General features: G+C 34.9%; 1 protein-coding gene across 3 annotated transcripts in view; it reads right to left on the bottom strand.

The window, feature by feature from the left end:
- LOC136027838 (cell division cycle protein 20 homolog) overlaps positions 1-21,226 on the bottom strand; it is a 54,328-nt gene that overhangs the window by 5,946 nt on the left and 27,156 nt on the right. For 2 of the 3 annotated variants that reach the window (XM_065705264.1, XM_065705259.1), the window contains exons 5-7: positions 18,795-18,921; positions 6,775-6,991; positions 1,152-1,280 (exon numbers count right to left, since the gene is read on the bottom strand). In XM_065705264.1, the coding sequence (XP_065561336.1) occupies positions 1,152-1,280; positions 6,775-6,991; positions 18,795-18,921 (473 nt within the window). The remainder of the gene's footprint in view (positions 1-1,151; positions 1,281-6,774; positions 6,992-18,794; positions 18,922-21,226) is intronic. The other variant, XM_065705269.1, reaches the window with a different exon arrangement.

The raw sequence follows: 21,226 nt of genomic DNA, 5'->3' as shown, positions 1-21,226 counted from the left end.
GGGCTACAGGGCCGAATGTCGTTTAGTATTGCACAGAAGCAAGGATACTAAAGTGAGAATAGCAGAGTGTCATAAGCCCTTTAAGAGACGTTTCTTAAGGGTTAGTCCTATAGGCATAAGCCCTGATATAGAGCTTCCGTATGAAATATTTTCCTGAATTAAATGTATTAAATCTTTACCATATTTAGGACCTTAAAAGAGTGAACTAGTTACATTGGGTATATTCACTGTGTGAAAAAGAACCAGTTTCCTAGAATAGCTCTAGTAAGTAATCAGTCTTACAGAGGGAAGCTGATCACAAAATATCATGCTAAGATAAAAATTTTGAGAATCATGCAAGACTTTGCTGATTTTTTTTGGAAAATAATCAAAGCTAAAACTTATAACACGCAGGGATTGAGCATGATCTCTCAAGTGACACAAAACTGTGAACCAGTAGTAGTAATTATGGATAGGTGGATTTGGTCACAGAATATTATGGTCCATATGCGATTCTAAGAGAGGAGCAAAACACCTCTAAAAAGGAAGAAGATAGGCTGATTAGAAATAAGGTGTTATAAGTCAGTTGTGAAAAGAAATGTGGTTTAAAAAATACCTCCTTGTGAGGGCTCTGCGAACTAAAGATATACTAAAGATTCTGCAAGTTAAAATACTAGTCCATTTTGTAAATAGTTCTTAAGGCACCTATTTCTAGTTTCAGTCACAACAGACCTTTTAAAATTACTCTAAGCCAATGGATCCTTAATACGATTTTCTACAATAGAGGGAGGATAGACCAGTAGATGTTTTCTCAGAGGGTTATAGATCTAATAAAAAAAAAAAAAAAAATCCGCAAAAAAATGATACATTATCCAAGAAAATTGCAAATTTTAAACTTTTGTTTATTTGGGTCTATCAGAAGGGGGTGGGCTGGTAAGAGAGGGTTTTGGTGGTAAGAGGAGGGATCCTCTCTATGGGACCCACTTCTATAGGCTAATTGGCAGTTTTATAATGATATAAATACATACATGCAAAGTATATCTTTAAATTGAAGTATTAAAGAGACCCAAAACCTACAGATTATAGGAGCGAACTGACACAAATTTATCTGACAATAAATCCTTAACTCATTTGTCATGGATGAAAGTAAATAAGGAGCTTAAACATATTACCGGTCCTCCTGTCTCAAAAGTTTCAACTACAATTCCCTTATCGATGTCCACAATTTTCACTGAAGTATCTTCTGCATTAATTCCACCGCTTGCTAACTTGAAAGTCTCCCAAGGGCACCAAGCTAAAGCCTAGAAAATTTAACCATTTATGATTTATTATTCTTTATTTGATTTGAATTTTGAACGAAAAATGGTGGCAAACAATGATGGCTTTTGAAAACGAAAGTCTGAATAGGGATGAAGCGTGGTAAAATATAATTTTAGAGTTAAGTTTACTACCGATCAAACGTAAAATTTGTTAGTGGTTGAATTCTTCTTATTTTAAGTCTTATAATCACTTTTTCATTCTAAATAAAATTGATACAATTTTTCATGACGCGAAAAGAGAGAATGGAAAATTTAACTTATTTAATTTAGTTTAGCTTATGTATATACATATGTGGATATACATACACACAAACACACACACACACGCGCACACACACACATACACACACACACACACACACACATATATATATATATATATATATATATATATATATATATATATATATATATATATATATATATATATATATATATATATATATATATATATATATATATATATATATATATATATATATATATATATATATATAAATACTGTCTTGAGGCTTTATGTTCTAAATAAATCACAATGGTCGATAGGTTCAGGTCCATACACAGAGGGAATCACCGTGATAGAAAATCTTAATAGAATTCTGAGGAAAACATTTGTTGCTAAGATATAACTGCAAATAAAGATACGAAGCCTAAAAGAAACATAAATAATGATGACAGATAGGACCAAACACAAAAAAACACAAAAAACTGAAAATAAGGGTCGTTTTACCTTTCTGGATCAGTTTGGCTCTGTTGTTGAGAAGGTAATTATTGTTAATTATTAAACCCCACAAAAGGCTACAGTGTCTTTTGTACTTCGTTGAAAATTCAATATAATGTTATAATTGTAAGTTTTGTTTATATTTTATGTATATTTGAATGGAACGCAGTAAACACAACATAATATGTACTAAAGTAAATATTGATCATGTGCTTGTTAAGTAAAAATTTCTGGGGCAAAGCTTCCCACCCCCAAATGAAGCCACAAATATGGAATGGTCAGACATAATTTACACTTTTCTGAAAACAATTTGTATTCTGAGCAGTGTACTTCTTTTTGTAACACAACGAGAGCACAATTAAAAATATTATATCACAAGACATGTCAAGGCTTATAAATTAAATTGGTGCTACTTCCTCTCCCTTTCAGACCCTCTGGCCAGGGAGTTTGAGGGTTAACCCCCCCCCCCCACCTGAAATGTTTGTCCAATTCGTCCGGTATATATATTTCTCCGATATATATATATATATATATGTGAAATAAACTACGATACGAAAATCCGGTTTCATAGCCACAAAGACAGAACTCAATTTAGTTTGCTACGCATAGTGATAGAAGAGAGTGTCTGAACATGGATTTTGAAATGAAGATTTGGGATTTACCAAAGATTGAAAAAGAGGCATTTATATTAGGATAAGGGATTGTTGCCCACAACAAAAATCTGCGTCAATGGACACAACATGACTTTGTACTCTTACGAGGAGGAACATTTTTAGAGCTGTAACAATAGACCATGTTTGAAAAAAGTCAATTTGCGTGTAAATACGTGGTTTGCTTACAGTATACCATTTATTGCTGCAGTTCGTTTCATTTATTGCTGGGTTTACTAATCGATAAATGTGGCCTGGTGTGAACGAGAGCTAGGCATTTCTAGGAAGACAGTTATCGATTGGAATAACTACCTCCGTGAAGTGCTATCGATTGGAATAACTACCAGTCATCGATCGGAATAACTAACTCCGATTCTTAACGACATTTCTGCGTTCTGGGTACATTATTCTAAGTTGTAATTTTACAATTTTCCTGATAAAGTATTGTATTTTCATCATATTTGGTTTTATTTCATTAAATTTATCAAAAGTTCTGGCTGCATAATTGCATATTAGGGGGGGGGGGGTGCATTATATCAAATACCTAACCTAACCACCTTTATATATAAAATAACTTAATCAAAATTTACCTTTGTCGTTTTTTTTTCACGAAAGAGCCTAGCTTCACTTATTGAGTGTGTTCTGTATAATATACAAGTACCTATGTTTTTCGTTATTTTTTGACGAGTCAGACAAGAAATTTGGGGGGAGGTGGAGGTCAAAGCTGATATCCCCCTGGATACGGCCTTGGTCCTTGCACTAAACTTCACAAACACAGAAAATGTTGCACCTATTTTTCCTTTAGTTTCATTTCTGGTCGTTCACAAAAATTAAGTAATACTTCCAATTAGATGGACTATAGCCTACCAAAAGGATCTATTTAAGGTCAAGGCTTTATTTTCAATTTATTTATAAGATCATCCCTGAGCTCATCAGCCAATCATGGAAAGGACATCAACATTCACGGAACCAGAGTTAATCGTTCCTAACCGATGTTAGCTGAAGACGCAGCTGCAGTTGTAAATGAAAAACTGTTGGATTAATGGTTTATTCACTAACAAACGTTATTTGTTTAGCCTTTTAGGCCGAGGCTTTATTTTCTATTTATTTATTAGATCATCCTTGAGCTCATTAACCAATCGTGAAAAGGGCACCAACATTCACGGAACCAGAGTTAATCGTTCCTAACCGATGTTAGCTGAAGACACGGCAGCGCTGCAGTTGTAAGTGAAAAACTGTTAGATTGGTGGTTTATTCACTAACAAACGTTATTTGTTCAGCCCTTTAGGCCAAGGCTTTATTTTCGATTTATTTATAAGATCATCCCTGAGCTCATCAGCCAATCGTGGAAAGGACATCAACATTCACGGAACCAGAGTTAATCGTTCCTAACCGATGTTAGCTGAAGACGCAGCTGCAGTTGTAAATGAGAAACTGTTGGATTAATGGTTTATTCACTAACAAACGTTATTTGTTTAGCCTTTTAGGCCGAGGCTTTATTTTCTATTTATTTATTAGATCATCCTTGAGCTCATTAACCAATCGTGAAAAGGGCACCAACATTCACGGAACCAGAGTTAATCGTTCCTAACCGATGTTAGCTGAAGACACAGCAGCGCTGCAGTTGTAAGTGAAAAACTGTTAGATTGGTGGTTTATTCACTAACAAACGTTATTTGTTTAGCCCTTTAGGCCGAGGCTTTATTTTTGATTTATTTATTAGATCATCCTTGAGCTCATTAACCAATCGTGAAAAGGGCACCAACATTCACGGAACCAGAGTTAATCGTTCCTAACCGATGTTAGCTGAAGACGCAGCTGCAGTTGTAAGTGAAAAACTGTTGGATTGCTGGTTCATTCACTAGCAAACGTTATTCAGAAAATATATATTTGGATGAGGTGTAACAAGATAGCTATATTTGCCTGTATTTTATTTATATAAAGCTTTTTAGTAGTAGGATAACAGGAGAAGAAAGAATTTACAACAATAGTTTGTAAAGCCTACACAAAGGCTGTTTGTTTAGTTGGCCCACTTGCCTTCGAAGAGAATTCTCAAATTATATGTGGGATCATCGAAAAAAGATTCTTGCTAAGCCACTGGCTTAAGTATGGGACTGTAATCGTTTTTCTTACAACGTTCTTGCGATGTTATGAAACGTTTTCTTGTGACGCTAAAATTTTAGGATTTTCTTTTAAGCTTAAGAGAATATTCACTGAACGTTAGCCAGACAACATAGCCACATCAATTTTAAACCAGTTGAATACTAATACCCGATTAAAAAACCGAAACTGATCTTCGTTAGTAATTAAATGAATCAAACAATTTGATGTAACAAAACTACAAGTACTCAGCCCGATAGCAACCGAAGTTAAAAAATACAATTTTGATAACAATTTGTACATCAAAAGAGTTTTCTTTTTATGCTGATACTAAATATGTAAAATTCAGTAAGTTTAATGATACCCATCCAAAGCTACGAATCTGCGAGAATTTGCCTTATTTTCGAAAGGGGAGAAAATACCCTCAAAAAGTCAAGCAGAATTTCTTGAAAACCACACAATCAGACTTGGCATGTCAGAGAGTCCAAATGTAAAAATTATCTACAAAAAAGTGGAATTTTGTATTTTTTGGTAGAGGAATGATCACGCATCCGTGTTTATTTGTTTCTTTTTCCCCTCAGGGGAGATCGTATCGAACCTACAGTTCTAGAACATTGATAAGGGGCATATTTGAACGGAAATCCAAAGTTCTAGTGTCCTTTTTTGATTGACCAAAAAATTGGAGGGCAACTAGCCCACCTTCCACTCCCCTTTCTCCCCGAGGACATCTGGTCAAAATTTATAAATAACAATTTTATTCAGTATTGTCGAAAGGTATATAACTATGCCTTAGGGGATGACGATTTACCTATAGTCCCTGGGTAAAGTTATGTAATTTACCCCTTGCTCACACAGTATGTTTTATTGAGAAACATTCGGATTGTTTGGGGGAATAGGGAATTTTGTGTGAAAGGAAAGGGTTTTCCAAGGGGAGAATATTTTTCAGGTTCCTTGGATGATTTAAAAAGAGAAAAAAAAAATCAGAAATTGAATGTGAAAAACAAGTCTTTCATAAAAATTAAAGTAAGGAGCAATATAAAAATTAAAACGAACGGAAACTATCTGGTATAAGAGGAATGGCTACCCCTTCCTGAACCTCACTCATTACGCTATTAAGCATTACGCTTGCGAGTTCAGGGTGCTAAAATAGGTTTGAAAATTATGAAAAAGATGAAAAGGTGACGTTGGGTAACGAAAAGATTGAACAGGTGGGCAACTTCACTTACCTTGGTAATATTATTAGTAAAGACAGTGGGAGCAGTGAAGATGTTAAAAGTAGAATAGCTAAGGCTCAGGTTGTTTTTTCACAGTTAAAAAAAGTTTGGAAGAATAAGAAGATAAGTCTGCGAACCAGGATTAGAATATTGGAAGCTACAGTGATGACAGTGGTCAAATATAGCTCTGAAGCATGGGCGCTCCGAAAAGAGGACGAAAATTTACTAGATGTTTTCCAGAGAAGTTGCATACGGATTGTTCTGGGTACCCGGCTGACTAATTGTGCTTCAAACTGTAGCTTATACGAAAAATATGGTTCAATCCCACTTTTTAGGGCTATAATGAAAGAAAGGTTGAGATGGCTAGGTCACGTTCTCCGAATGAAAGATGACCAATTGCCGAAAACTGTCCTTTTTGGCCAATTGTCTGGGGCTACACGGAAAGTAGGTTGTCCACGTCTGCGTTGGGAGGATGTCATAATTAAAGATTTAAAGGAAATGGGAACTTGTTGGCCTCGGGCGGCTTGGTGCTGCAGCGAGTTATTAGTAGTAGTATTAGTACTCATTACGCTAAAGTCTTGAGTCTTAAATTCTCAAAAAAAATCATTCCAATTTAAATTTCCTTGTGTTTGAGCAGTCATTCCTTAACAAGTGTGACAAAATTCAAATTTTAAATGTAAAGAGCGAGGGTTGTAGAAGAGATATCCCTTCCCCCTCGTTTACGGAATTATTTCTGTTCGTTTCGACTTTTAATGATGCTCCTTAAATTCAGCTGAATTTAACTTCGTTTACCTTCACTTTCTTTGAATGAGCGTGTATAGCTGCTAAAGGATTAGAACTGTTCCTGATATCATACACCTTCACATAGCCAGAAGTAGTACCAAGAGCAATTTTTCCATCACTTCTCCACAAAACTTTCAATATGCAATTTCGATCCAATTTCTGGTTTAAAACCGGTTCAAGTTTTTTTCTGCTGTCGAAGAGTTTCAGAGTCCCGAACGAACTTCCACTACAAAATACATAAATTGATTATGGTATTGAGGATGTATGATCTTCATTCCTAGTTTCAAGAATAATCTTTTTTGATAACAATAACTAATTTAACTTCATCTTCTTTGAATCAGCGTGCATAGTTGATAAAGAGCTTAGACCGTTTCGGCTATTTCACCGTTTAATATTGTAGAAAGTAATTACGAAAATATCCATGTTTCTTACATAATAATTAATAAAAGCATACCGATAAAATTGTTATAAATAGAATATATAAAATATAAACAAAGGTAGTATAAATATATATAGAAAGTAATTACGAAAGAAACTATAGAAAGAAATATATAGAAAGAAACTAATGTAGAAAGTAATTACGAAAATATCCATGTTTCTTAAATAATAATTAATAAAAGCATACAGATAAAATTGATATAAATAGAATAGATAAAATATAAACAAAGGTATTATAAATATATATAGATAATATAAGTAATTTAGATAAATAATATAGATATAAAATAGGGATAAAGGTGAAATATAGTATAATAGATGGGATATAGAAATATTGATAAAAGAATAAAACAAATTAAGAAGTAACTTTGGTGAACCAATTATTTTGGAATATTGAAACGGAAAAATTATGGATTTTGGTGTTCTTCAAATAGCACTTTAGTGCCAGAGAGGTGTTCGCTGGTTGAAACTTCCCAATGAAGTAGTATTCTGAATATTGCGTTATTTCCGTAAGGGTGTGTATCCTTCTAACAAGAATCAGTTTTGTACATAACAGAATAAATGTAAGGGATTTCTGTTCTTCAAGTATAATAAAAACAAAAAGCTCAAAAGTCAAAATTTGGAATAAAAGTAATTTAATGAAAAATAGTATGTTCAATAATAAACTATAAGCAAAAATATACAAAAATCAGGACGATTTATCTAGCTGAAAAGGGAACCTTTTCGTAATTATGTTTAGAATTCAAATATAATATTGTGTTCTTTTCTAATCTTATAGGGTTTGATTATAGAACCCAGTTTTTTGTTGGTTTTCATAGTGCTCTGTAGTAATAAGTGTTTTTCTAGAACTTTTGTTTGTAGGATATTGAATCAGGCTTTTTTTTTATTACCTTTTGTGGTGTTCTCTAATCCCCAATCGTTTTCTAGAATTTAATTTTCAAAAATTACGTTTCTTCTGACAATAATTTGTGAGAGAATAGGCCTAGATATTCAGTTTCCCGTTGGAATTTAGTTAATGACACATTGGATTATAGTTGTAAATGTAATTCGTTCACTAAATTGTTCTTTTCTGAATACTTTCATAGCTCTCAATTTTTATGCTAACCTTAAGACTGAAAAAAACTCTATAGCCTCTAAGGACCTCACGGTCACTCCCAACCACTCAATCAATCAATCAATCAGTATTTATTAATTAAAATTAAAAATATGCAAAAACAATATTATGCCCCAACAGAGAGCGGAGCTCATAAGGCTGGGGCAGCACAAATGGATAAAAAAAAACACAACGTCTCGTCATACTTATAATTCCAAAGGAGAGAGAAAAAACTAAGACCAAAAAAAATATACGAGAGAAAAAAAAACATACAAGGTAGGAGATCATAGAGGAGGCCACCCCAGCGCAAGAATACCAGAGCAAAATACATACTAAAATCTATTATTAATCAATCCCGACATCCAGGCAAAGATTATTTTTGAAATATGTCTTTTCAAAGAAAATCGACTTGTGAAACTTCGGGACATTTCTACAAACTTAAGTTTATTTGCAATATGAGGAATCTGGCATCTGATTGAGAATCTAGCTCTTTCTGATTTGATTGGCGGAAGGCGATACTTCTTGGAGCGGATACAATGGGCAGGAGAAGTGGGAGTCCCAATTATACCCAAATCATGGAAATAATTTGTTTAGGAATGGATATCATAATACCACATTGCTGTATGCACGTGCTTCAATTGTTTGAGATTAAGTATATTGAGAAAAATATATAAAGTTTGGGTTTCTGACAGATTTTTAAGTCTCGCAGGGCGATGAACAAAAGCACCCAGAATTCTAATTGCCTTATTTTGAATTATCTGAAGAGGTTGCAGATGGATCATAAATGTGTTGAGATAAACTATGGGGCAATAATTAAGATATGATTCAATTAGAGCATGGTATAAAATTTTAAGGATGGAGAAAGGAAACACCTGTTTCAATCTGTGAAGACAACCCAAGTGATGGGCAAGTTTCAATCTCAAATAATCAGAATGCTTACGGAAAGATAAAAGCTCATCGAGAATAACCCCAAGGTAACGAAATGAATGTACTCTTTTATCCTACTTTGATTTACAATTAACTCATCTATGGTAATTTTATTTATCGCCCGTTGTGACCATCCAAAAATCATGAATTCAGTTTTAGAAAAGTTCGGAGCTAGGTTAAGTTCCAGTTACACGCAAACCATTTATTCAAAGATTTCATTGCTGTCACCATTTTCTCAACCAACAAAGATGGAGTTTTAGATTTTACTGTCACAGCCGTATCATCTGCAAAAATTACTGCTAAACTATTATCTTGGGGTAAACACCTTGGGAGGTCATTTATATAGATCAAAAATAGTAATGGCCCCAATACTGATCCCTGGGGGACTCCAACATCATCAATAACGATATGGCTTGATAGATGTCTATTTATTTCTACCTGAATTTTTCGATCATACAGGTAAGATTTTATTAGACCTAGGCCTTTGTCTCTAATATCTGTGTTGTTAATTTTTTCCGTCAAGATTTCATGGTTTAGCGTATCAAATGCCTTTTTTATATCATAGAAGAGAGCAGACACATAATTATCATCATTTAGTAAATCATTATCTCTAAGATTAGCGCAGCAAAAGCTTGTTCAGTGGAATGACCCGACCTGAATCCAAGCTGATTCTTAGTAAATAAATTCCTTTTATTAAAATAGGATACCATTCTTTCTTGAATAATTTTTTCTAGAACATTAGATATTGGAGAAAGAATAGCTATTGGGCGGTAGTTACCTACATCTGTCTTATCACCTTTCTTATGAATTAGAATAACTTGTGCAGATTTCCATACTTCTGGAAAGATCCCTGATGATATAGATGCGTTTTAAATATGAAGCAATGGAACATGGATTACACAAGCAAGTTCTTTCAGAATATTTATGGAAAGCCCATCTAGACCTAGGGAATTACCACGTTTTAAATTCGTAATTACTTTCTGGAATTCACCGAAAGTAACAGGGGCCAGGAACATACTAAAATTTTCGGATGACGGTGGATAGTCTTTATATGAACCAATTTAATAAAGATTCAGGGGATTTCAGATCAGCAGTAGCACTAAAATGGGAAAAGTAATTATAAAAATAATCTGCAACAACATCCTTCCCCTTCAATTCAATACCACTTTCATTTATGATCACTTCAGGATGTGATGTCTTAGTATTATTTCCAATTTTTTCCTTGATTAATTTCCATGTAGTCATAGGTGAATCCGATTTTTTAAATGAATTTTCATAATAAATTTGTTCACTTGTTCTAAGAATTTTAACCAGCAAATTTTTATAATTTTTGAATCGCTGCACATTATGGGCTGAGGGGTATTTCATTTTTATCTTATAGAGTCGATTTGTTTTTCCTTGATAGATTTTAAAAGCGATAAACTTATCCAAGGTTTTTTGGGCGAGTTTCCTTTCCGGTATGTAGCTCTAAATGGGCAATGAAGATTCAGTTTTTCGTTCAGAATTCGATAAAATAAATCCAAAGATGTATTTGAATCATTCTCGTTAGTAACTTCACTCCAATCTATATCGCTTAGACTAGATTTCAGTTCATTCATATTTACTTTTGAAAAATTTTTCCTTCTCATAGGGTTTCTTTATTGGCTATCTTTTGCGCTCTGAGGTCAGACATTAAAATACAATGATCAGACGTATCTTCCATAACCACGAATGTAGCCTCACATGGATAAGGTGCAAAATTGTTATCAATCAGTAAAAAAGATGAATTTGTAATTCATGTCGGAATAAAACATACTGGGCTCATACCATGTGAAAGGTTACATTCTAAAAACTGAAGGACATGTCGGTCAATCCTTTGCAGGCTTGATGGGAGGCATCCCATTAAGTCAATATTGAAGTCCCCAAGGATAAAAAATGGCATTCGAAGATTTGATATCACGCTTAACATATTTTCAAATTTGTCAATATAAGTCTGCCATGCTAGATGAAGGAGGACGATAAATTACAGCAATTAACATTTTTCATTTTTTGGTAAAAAACATTCAACAATACAGCTTTCAAAAACCATCTCAGTATTCAGATATTCTTCTCTCAGTCGCGCCGGAATATAATTTTTAACTAGTATTGCTAAACCACCTTGCTTTTTTTATTTCTGCTTACATGAAAGAATTGGAAATCGCTAATATTAATTTCATTTGCCGAGCTTTCATCTAAAAATGTTTCACAAACCCCAAGAATATCCGTGCCCGATTCAAATAAAAAAATTTCAATCGCACCTTGCCCACTCCTCCAACCACGACAGTTCCAAAAAAAATTCTCCTCATATTTGGTTTTTATGAGCTATTTCATGAGAAAACAAATATTTATTTGGGGGGACTAAAATAGAGTTTAAAATGTCATTATTATCATGGGCTAGGGGCGTTTGGAATATATTAATAAAGAGGGCTGATTTTCTTTCAGATTCTTCCAGTCTAGATGCAGGGATCCCATGAGCTCGATTAACCATTATCGTGCATTAACCTCACGCCAAGGAGTACCCCCCCCCCCATGCCTCTCTCACTGAAAAATTAAAGAACTAAAACTCACAGATAATTCAACATGAAATACGAAAGAAAAATCAACATGGGAATCCATAGACACTGTAAGTACCAAAATGCAACAATCAAGCAAACACTCTCTCCAAACTACAACTAAATGAACAAAAAAGAAAAAAGCACACAAAAAACTTTCGTCACTCGCAATTTTGTTACCACCCTTCATTTCATTCAAATTATCCCTTCGCGCGTCCAACCCAACCTTCAAACCAATCAAATACAGAAAATAACTGAAAAAAAAGGAAAAAAATTCACTTTTCCATAGAACTTCCAAATCCACCCCTATGAATATCAACTCTATGAGGGATATGCGCCTAAACTGAATCCATAAAGTCCTTATTTACTTTGTCAACAGTCACTTTTAGAGGCTCAGTGTTTGGACACTGGCGTATACACAAAAGTGGCAGGATCGATTTTGTCACCCAAACATCCCCACGATTAACTCCACTGTTGAGTAATTTTAACCAAACAGCAAATAATTTTCTTCGAACTTCTCGGACCGATTGCGGGGCATCATCCGTCACAAAGATATTAGAATGCTCTAAAATTGACTTGTTTTTCAACATCCTAGCGTTCTTCAGTATAAGAATTCGGGCTTCTTTTTTTGCAATTTCCACTTTGATAAATTGTTTTTCATGGTTAATGTCTACCACTAAATATTCAAAATCCAAACTCAAGCCAATTCCATCAGTAATTACTTTTTCAAAGATTTTTTAGCTGATTCTTCATCATTAACTGGGACATTCCAAAGCAATAAATTTTTTTCAGCATCTCTGCTTTCTATTCTCATAGTTCTCCCTTTCAATAAAGATAACTCAGATGTTAAACGAACATTTTCTTCAGCTAATAGAGACATATTACTTTTTATCATTTTTGACTCACTTTCAACAGTAGCTATTCTAGGTTTTAATTCGGAGACTTCCTTTTGGGAGGTAGCAACAGAATTCTCAAGGTGTGATAATCGAGATTCAATGGACCTAACTGATCCAGATAAATCATTCAGAATTTCAGTGTTTGACTGAATTGTGGCCAAAATTGTGCTAATATTGTCAGCTAACGACATCAGTGAAATATTTTCTACTCCTCTTGAATCGGGCGAGCTGGAGTCATTCAACATTGAATTATCCGATGCCGATATAATCGCCATAGCTTCTTCTCCCCGTTTGACCTTCTTCCTTTTTCCAACCATTCTTAACAGTAAATACAGCAACAAAAAGGGGTTGAAGGGGAACCAAAAATTGCAAATTGCCTACCTTAAAAAGCTTTATCTAAGCTTTAAACATAACCACGGCAAGCAGCTTTAATCAGTCTCAGTCCAGCACTCCTATTATAAAAGCTTCAATTTTTCTTTTCCCTTTTTTTCAATTTATCATAGAAAATTCACTTCCATTATTTAATCTTCCGATCAATCTTGGCTAATAAATGAACAAAAAATACATCAAGGCAGGTACGGAACGGACGCGCGTTAGGCTATTGTTAGCCGGTCGAATTCATTCAGGTAATATTTTGTTACAACAGAATAAATTTTGTCTCTAATTGATTCAGAATATAATCCTTTTTCTACGCTTGTTCATAAACTGGTTATTAATCCTTTTAAGAGAATGAATAGGTCTTAACAGATCAGAGACTGAATAGCAACTCAATTACACATCCTGTCTTATTTACATTTCATGTCTTCAGAACTTGCAAACCATTAGTCAGAACACAAAATAGTTGATAATACTGGGAAACAGAGTGCATGGTGAACCCCATCGAAAATACATCTTAATTAAAAAAAGGTAAAAGCTTATTACGGGTTCAATCGTAACACAAGGTATGGCAGGTTTCTAATAAAAAAAAAAAAAAAACCCATAGATTTAAACATCACCCGTGGCTTATTTGAGATATATTAGGAAACAAACACCAAACTTTGTAGCTATTAATTAGACCATCACAGAATAAAACATCAAAAAAGTACCGTGAACCATCTGGAAACCAAAAACTATTGCACCAAACACCATAAAGAAAACACCATAAAAAATCAACTCGAACAGGACGTAGAAATCAGTAACTAGAACAGTTACTTATTTTATAATTATATTTTTTTTAAGTCAAGAGTCAGCTCAGAAGCTAGATGTCTGTTAAAGATCATTTCTTTGGTTCTGGATCGGTACTTTAAGCGACCTGAAATCTAGGATACATGTGGTGAATCCAGGTCAACATGGATATGACTAAAAATATACATAGAATGACCATGTGCGTAACTATATAGGATATTGAGTGCAAAAATGGTTTTCAGTTACAAACAGTTCTAAAATATGATTTGGAGAGGTAGGGAGCGTTCTTTAAAAAACTAGTATGGCTCAAATATTTTTTAAGTCTGATAACTTATACAAAAAAGTTTTTGATAAATCAGCGCCTTTCCATGTATGTTTAAACTTAAATACGAGGATAATAGCAGATACAAGTTTCGTTGATCCAATAAATTAAAAAAGTAAATTCTCAGCTGTCCATGTGAACCAAAATAGGGTTAGAAATCATCTCGGTTTATCCTCCTTGAACGACCTCCTCAATGTCAAACTAATAACCTCGAAAAATTGCGAACCCAACTACTTGGAGCTACGAATGCGACTATATACGACTGTGAGTACTTACAACTGCAAATGGCATTACTTGTCACTTCTACCGCTATAACTACTACTGCTACTACTTCTACTACTGCTACAAATGCTACTACTACTACTACTAACACTATTGCCACTAATACTACTGCTACTACTACCACTACCATTACTGGTGCAGCTACTATGCTACCCCTAATGCAGCTACTACTACTACTGCAAGTGCTACTACTGCTACTACTACTCTGGGCAACAAATGATGACAAAAAATTACATAGTCAACGCTCAAGCAGCCAGTGGCACGCTTGTAAATAGATTAGTTCAGGGAGCTGTGAGAACTTTGGGCGATAAGTGCTCTCATTACATAATTGCTGATATTCTTTGTTTGTAACTTCTGGTACTCGCTGCTCGTTCTAATGGTAATTTTAAGTTCTTGATACTACGGTATTGGTATTCTTATCCATTATTCGCTTTAATGCCCAAAAGTTTCAGTTATTGAGAAAGAGCATCGTAAATGTTAAACTATAGGCTGCTCTGTGATGAAATGCAAAACACTAATTTTAAAGTCCAGGTGTTCATTAGTAAAAATCTTTGATAGGCTTCATCAACGCTATTATATAGGAACAGAATGTGATCAGGCCAGCCTGGCACCGCTTCTGGCTAAATCTCCAAATTTACTGAATGACAACAGCCTGGAAGATACCATCCGAATGTGGAAGAGACTATCCTTTTGCTCTGAGCTTGGTATTTAGATTGACCCAATTCCATCTATGTTTTTGACTAGGGTTTAAAGGAAAAAATGTGTTCTTGGGTCAAAGCGTTTTCTTCTGCTCGAGAATTTCCCTCTGAGCCAGATTGTTCTCCTCCATGGTTCCACGGCTCCTGAAAAAACTTTCTCACCTGTGAATCTGGACAAAGCCAGCACTAGAAATTGTCTGGACTTCACCATCTTGAATTCTGTTCACAATTACACTCAACTTCCAATCCTAGGCCCGTATGTGATACTTTTGAAGATATATATAAATATATATATATATATATATATATATATATATATATATATATATATATATATATATATATATATATATATATATATATATATATATATTATTTTATTATCTAAGATATTGCCACTGGAATGTCATCCTGAAAACATCACGAAAACTATGGGGTTTCAGCCTTGTAGTTTAAAACAAGGTTTTTAATTCGGACATTTTCCTCTATTCAATGTTGAACAACAACTAAGTGAATTAGATTTATATATATATATATATATATATATATATATATATATATATATATTTTGACTGAAAGACTGAAAAAACTGAGAAGAAAAAAGAAATGCAAAAAGTGACATAGTATGAAAAATCAGCCTATGCTGATGGACAGACAAATTCCACGGGGTTTATTTTTGTTAACCTGCGACAGAAGGAAAAAAAGAGAGTCTGTCCTATCAGTTTTTGAGACACTTGGTCCTGATTGATGATCGGGGGGTCTCTTCAGTAAGTTACAGATGATTGTTGGTTTCCTTAGTTAACAATTGTTTGGATAGTTGTGACAACCTTGCCAAGGTCTAGTCTTTCCAAACTAAAGTCTCTGGGAGATCGTATTTCACATTACCATAACGTATTTATCTCCCCCCCCCCCGACCAACCTTTTTTCCTATAACCTTATGTGCAATTTTCACCCTCACTTGATATCAACAGTTGTTCCTTATTTGACTGTACCATGCGACGGGACCCTGAAAAAGCTACTATGCGTTTCCTTTGGATTTTCATTCCATGCCACTGTGCTTCAACCGTCTCCGCGACAGTTGGTATCCTTGGCCACAAATAATTTTAAACTAAGTTTTGGTTTGATTTAAATCTGGGTGTGTTTCCGCTGTTGGAGGCTAAGAGGCTATTACATCCAACTTCTCATGATGGGGTGAATTGCCCCGTATACCAGAATCTCGTTCTTCATTTCTCTCAAATTGTCATTTAATCGTGCTAAAAGGCCCTGATAGGTGATAACTGAAAACCCACAAGATATTTGTTACTTTTTTTTTCATTTTGCTGGTGGGTTGTTTGGCATATGGATTCCCCTCAGGCCAAGCCTAAAAATTTTCTTGCTATATTAGAACGACTATTTTCAACTTAACTTGCGGATTCCCTTTTACAAAATCCCAAGACTGATTACAATAGCCATACAGATTACTGCCTGTAGTGGCTCTTGCTACATCTACTGCCATACAGGCTACACTGTAGACACGTTGCCTGGTAGTGGCCCCTCTAACCAAACTGATGTATAGTTGCAGTATGGAAAAATCGAAGGTTAATTCAATTGAAGCTGTTTTTTCTTGTTACGCTTTATTGTCCTTTGAGATTCTGACCAATGGAACGCGGTTATTTATCTTAAGTGGGTGGTGTTGAGCCTTGGGCCTTAATTATCAGACAACGTCCTTTTCAATATTCTTCGTTCCCCTGAAGCTCAATCGTCATTTTATTCGGGAGGATCTTTTCACGTCTTGTATTAATAAGCTAGCTAATTTAGAAAGACAGAAAGTTCAGCCAGACTACGATCGATCAGTCAGATAATTTTCTTCGACAAATTTTGCAAATCCATTTAATGAGCAAGTTGACACGGCTGTTGCGTACTTTGAAGACTTCCGGATTAGTCTAAGATGTCAAAGGGACATGTCACTTTTAAATTCGAGAAGAAGTTTCTCGTCCTATGTTTTTAGTCCAGTTTTACCCCACAACCACAAGTAGTCGCAGTAGCAAATAGTCCCAGTTCCAGTAACAGTAACAAAATAGAAGTAGAGGCCCTGAGAGTTCCAAATTAATACCATTACCCGCTGCTAAGATATTGCAAATGCACCTTTTTGATAACTTGGTTGCACTTAGTGCCTTTTGAATTAGTTTACCACACCGCTCAAAATTCTCCACAATTTCACCTCATTAAACTTGGTCTTTTCGGGCACGCCCAGGATCCAAAATTCCACCTCTCTCCCTTTCTTAGTAATAAATTCTGCATGTGAAAAATTTGGCAAATTACATTATTTACATTCCTTGCCCCCAAGAAAGGGGAGGGGTGTGGCATACCGGGAGGGATAATCATGTTAATTTGTGGCCCTTTTGAACAAAAATTGATTTTTAACATTTCTATCAGTGTTAAGGGGGTCATCTAAAAGGGACGAGGGGACTGGTTTCTCTTTTAATTACTCTTCAACATCCCCCTCAAAATACCAATATAGTAAGTTTCAATATAATACCCTCAGCCTTTCCTTAGATACTACAGACGCGCCCTATTTACATATATCATCATGCATGTAGTGTGCTTTGAATTTGCTCGACATTCCCCTCAACATTTCCTGACAGTTTCAACTTAAATTCCCTAAGTCCTTTTCCGGACCCAGTATCAAACATTCCCATTCTCCCAATAAGAATGCTTATACTTAAACATAGGCAATTTGTATAACTTAAAGCTCCTGCCACAGAGGCTACGAAGGATTATTTCCTATAATTATTATAGGAAATATTTGATATTTCTATAGTTATTTGATCTTTAGACTAATTTGAACTAGATAGCTATTCTTAAGTTTTGACCGGATGTCACCTTGACAAGGGCAGCTAAAAGGGCACTAGAGGTGGGCTAGTTACCCTCCAATAATTTTAACATCCCCTTTGGTATGCTCAGAAGGTATCAATTAAACACCCTCAGCCGTTCCTAATATATTGCAGTTACACCTTTTTGACAAACTGGATGGACACATTGTTTTTTCATTTAGATCAACATACGCTCTTAACCTTCTCCGAAGGTTTACCTTAATAACCTTCACATCTTAAACAATGAGAGACACACATAACTTAAGCTGTTGGCCCCCAGGATGTGGAAGGGATTATGTCAACCTTCAAAGAGTAGTTATTTGACCTTTGGGCAATTTTGAACAAAATAATTACCTCAAAATTATTATATATATTATAAGATATAAAAAATCTCATGATCTACCTGTTAAAAAAAAGAGGGGAAATAAAATTGATTGAGAGGAAAATAAGTGGCAAGTAGGCTGTAGGGCGGGTGTACGCGTTCATCCTAGCCGGCTGGTTAACAATCCACTTTGGCAATTAGCGTGAAAAAAAGCAAGTGCATGACGATAACTTTATGAAAAGATGAACAAGTGCACTGACTATTTAGTAGAAATTATTAAAAAATAAAATAAGCTGCCTATAATGCATGGCTTAAATTAAAATAAATTCTCAAGGTATTGACACCCAAAAATATCCTAAAAAAAATTAAATATTTGTTCTGATTTTTGTCATGACGATAAAACAACAATAAAGAGATAAAAAGAAAAAAAGAAAAATGAGAAAGTCAGGAAAGGAAATAGCCAACCATGCAAGTAGTGAGCTTCTCCAGTGAAGAGACATAACGCCATCATCCTTGATTCGATGAATTACTTTCAGTGTAACTGGATCAATAAGTCCTAAAAACACCTCAAATCCAACAGCCAACAAATCACCTGAAATTTTTTTTATAAAAAATAAGTGCCATTTGGAAGATTAAAAAAGAGGTAAAGAATACGGCACTAAACCCTTAAAGTCCAAACTGGCATTGCTGATCTCTGTTTCAAGGTCCTTCAGCCAGGAAGAGTAACGGGGAGCTGGGGGCAGCCATCCTGTGCTTTCGCTTACCCTTTCTGCTTACCTTTCCCAGATTTCTCCAGGTCCCTATTTAGAGCTGGGTTGGCTCTGACTGAGCTTACAGAGTGACGTCACTGACCCCCATCCCAAACCAAATAGCCGGCCACACCAGGAATAGAGCCCCCGTCCTTCGGACAAAGGATTCCAAATTCAGCGCGCCAATTTGGAAGATTCCGCTAGAATGAAACAAGGATCATGAAGAGAAATTGATATTCTCGAAAGAAAGATAAGGGACAGATACAAGAACTACAATTGTCATAAGGACTTTCATGGAGAAGAACAAAATCCTACTGTCTTTCTGTAGTAAGAAACGAAAAGAACGAAAAGCATTGTTAATTTTTCAGAAACTTACGATTTTCAAAAAAACCAGTGACAGTAAAATACTAAGCACTCATAAACTTTCGAATTTATTTTTGACAGCATCATACCCGACAAAACATGGGGAAGGGGTCAAGCTTCCCAGCAAACATACTTCAAAGGGACCTGACACGCTGTTTTGCTAAGAATTTCCTCCCAAAAATTCCAGGTATTAGCTTTTCCTGCTCTATATTAGGGGCGGGCAAACAGTGTCACACGCACAGAACTCAGTGTATTGGATGATTACGGGTAGTAGGCTACACGAGCAAGACACTCTTTCGTCCGCGTGTATCGTTTCTTAGATCATTTTTAGCCTTAGCAATGGTGGGAATTAATTTTGAATCGGTGCTTGAATTCCCTTTATCCATTGACGAGCAAAAAAACAAAACAAAAACATAGAAAGCGGCAGTTGGCAAGAGTTTTGTAAGCATTGGGGCCTGGTGTGAAAATATCTGAACATCCCTGCTCTGCGTGATAAAATTATTAGTGAGATGTAAGGTTATCTCAATTGCTACCAGTCCCTCTGTGATAAGTTGCTTCACTTAATAGAAAGAGAAATTTAAAGCTGGTATTCGCTAATTTGGACGCGATACAATCTTCAAAATTGTAAATTTGAAATTATCCTGAAATTATTTGCAGTAGCCTAAGAGGACATCTGATGCGATAGAAGAAATTTTACTATTACCAGTGTAAGCCATATCCTTTAACGTCTGAAATTATATTATTAGCTATTTTTTATTAATTCTGGTGATTGGTTATCTCTGATGTATTTATAAACTTACGACCTTAGCAAACCTAGTCGCTTAAAGATAACCATAAATGCAGTTTTTTTTTCTCAAGTATAGTTCAAATAAAATTTTAAAACCTAAATAACCCCAGAAATTATCAAAATGTATTTTGAGCTGTATTTTTTGCTTTTATTCATTTAAGGCCTGTCAATATTTAGCCTACTCCGGGAAACTGGGCTGGAAATCTGGTGGTATACCACGTATCTATCACACTACAAAGACCAAAACATAGCTGTTTGTATACTTATATGTCTTTGGTCGTAAATTAAACTTCAAAATGTTGATTTATTTTTGCTTTTGTGCTCTGCTCTATTTTTAATGTGTTAAATATAGCTCAGTTTTTAGAATATATACTGAAGATCATTCAGTCAAGGCTAATAAGACTGGTAAAATGACATCTTGAAAGAAAACTAAAACTAATACCAAAAACTTAATGCAGCATCAAGCCCCCTGAGGCAAACACGGCTGCGCACACTCCTCCCACAGCTCAGTATAATCAAACGTTCAGTCTTTTTCCATTTCATGAAAATTAATTTTTCTCTAAATCCTTCCTTATGATCCCTTTCCGCCCCATTCGGGGACAACAGGGTTTTCATTTGGCCTCATTTGGATATAAGTATTTTTCATCCATAAAACCTTTCCTAGCCTTGTTGCCATTACTTTCAAAAGAATTAATTAAAAAACAAAGTTTTTCTGATGGAGGTAAAGAGCGAAGATGAAACTGAAGACGAACAAAAATTATTACTTCGCAGCATATGCAACAGATATCTGCAGCATTGGTTCAAATAAACTGAAGCAAAATAATTTCCCTAAATCTGTAGAATTCTTAAAACTATATCTTTAGTGAAAAAGTAAAATAAACGCAAAAAAAAACTATTACGAGCAGAAAATCAGTGCCCTACAGAGAATGATAGACTAATTTTAAGGTTCTCAATAGTCTTTCACGGGCCGTGAAGTCAGTAAATTTTAGAATAGAGTG

The sequence above is a fragment of the Artemia franciscana genome, chromosome 1 (assembly GCF_032884065.1).
Source record: "Artemia franciscana chromosome 1, ASM3288406v1, whole genome shotgun sequence".
Taxonomy (NCBI): Eukaryota; Metazoa; Arthropoda; class Branchiopoda; order Anostraca; family Artemiidae; genus Artemia; species Artemia franciscana.
The sequence above is the reverse complement of the archived record's forward strand: the minus strand, read 5'-3'. Positions and strand labels throughout refer to the sequence as shown.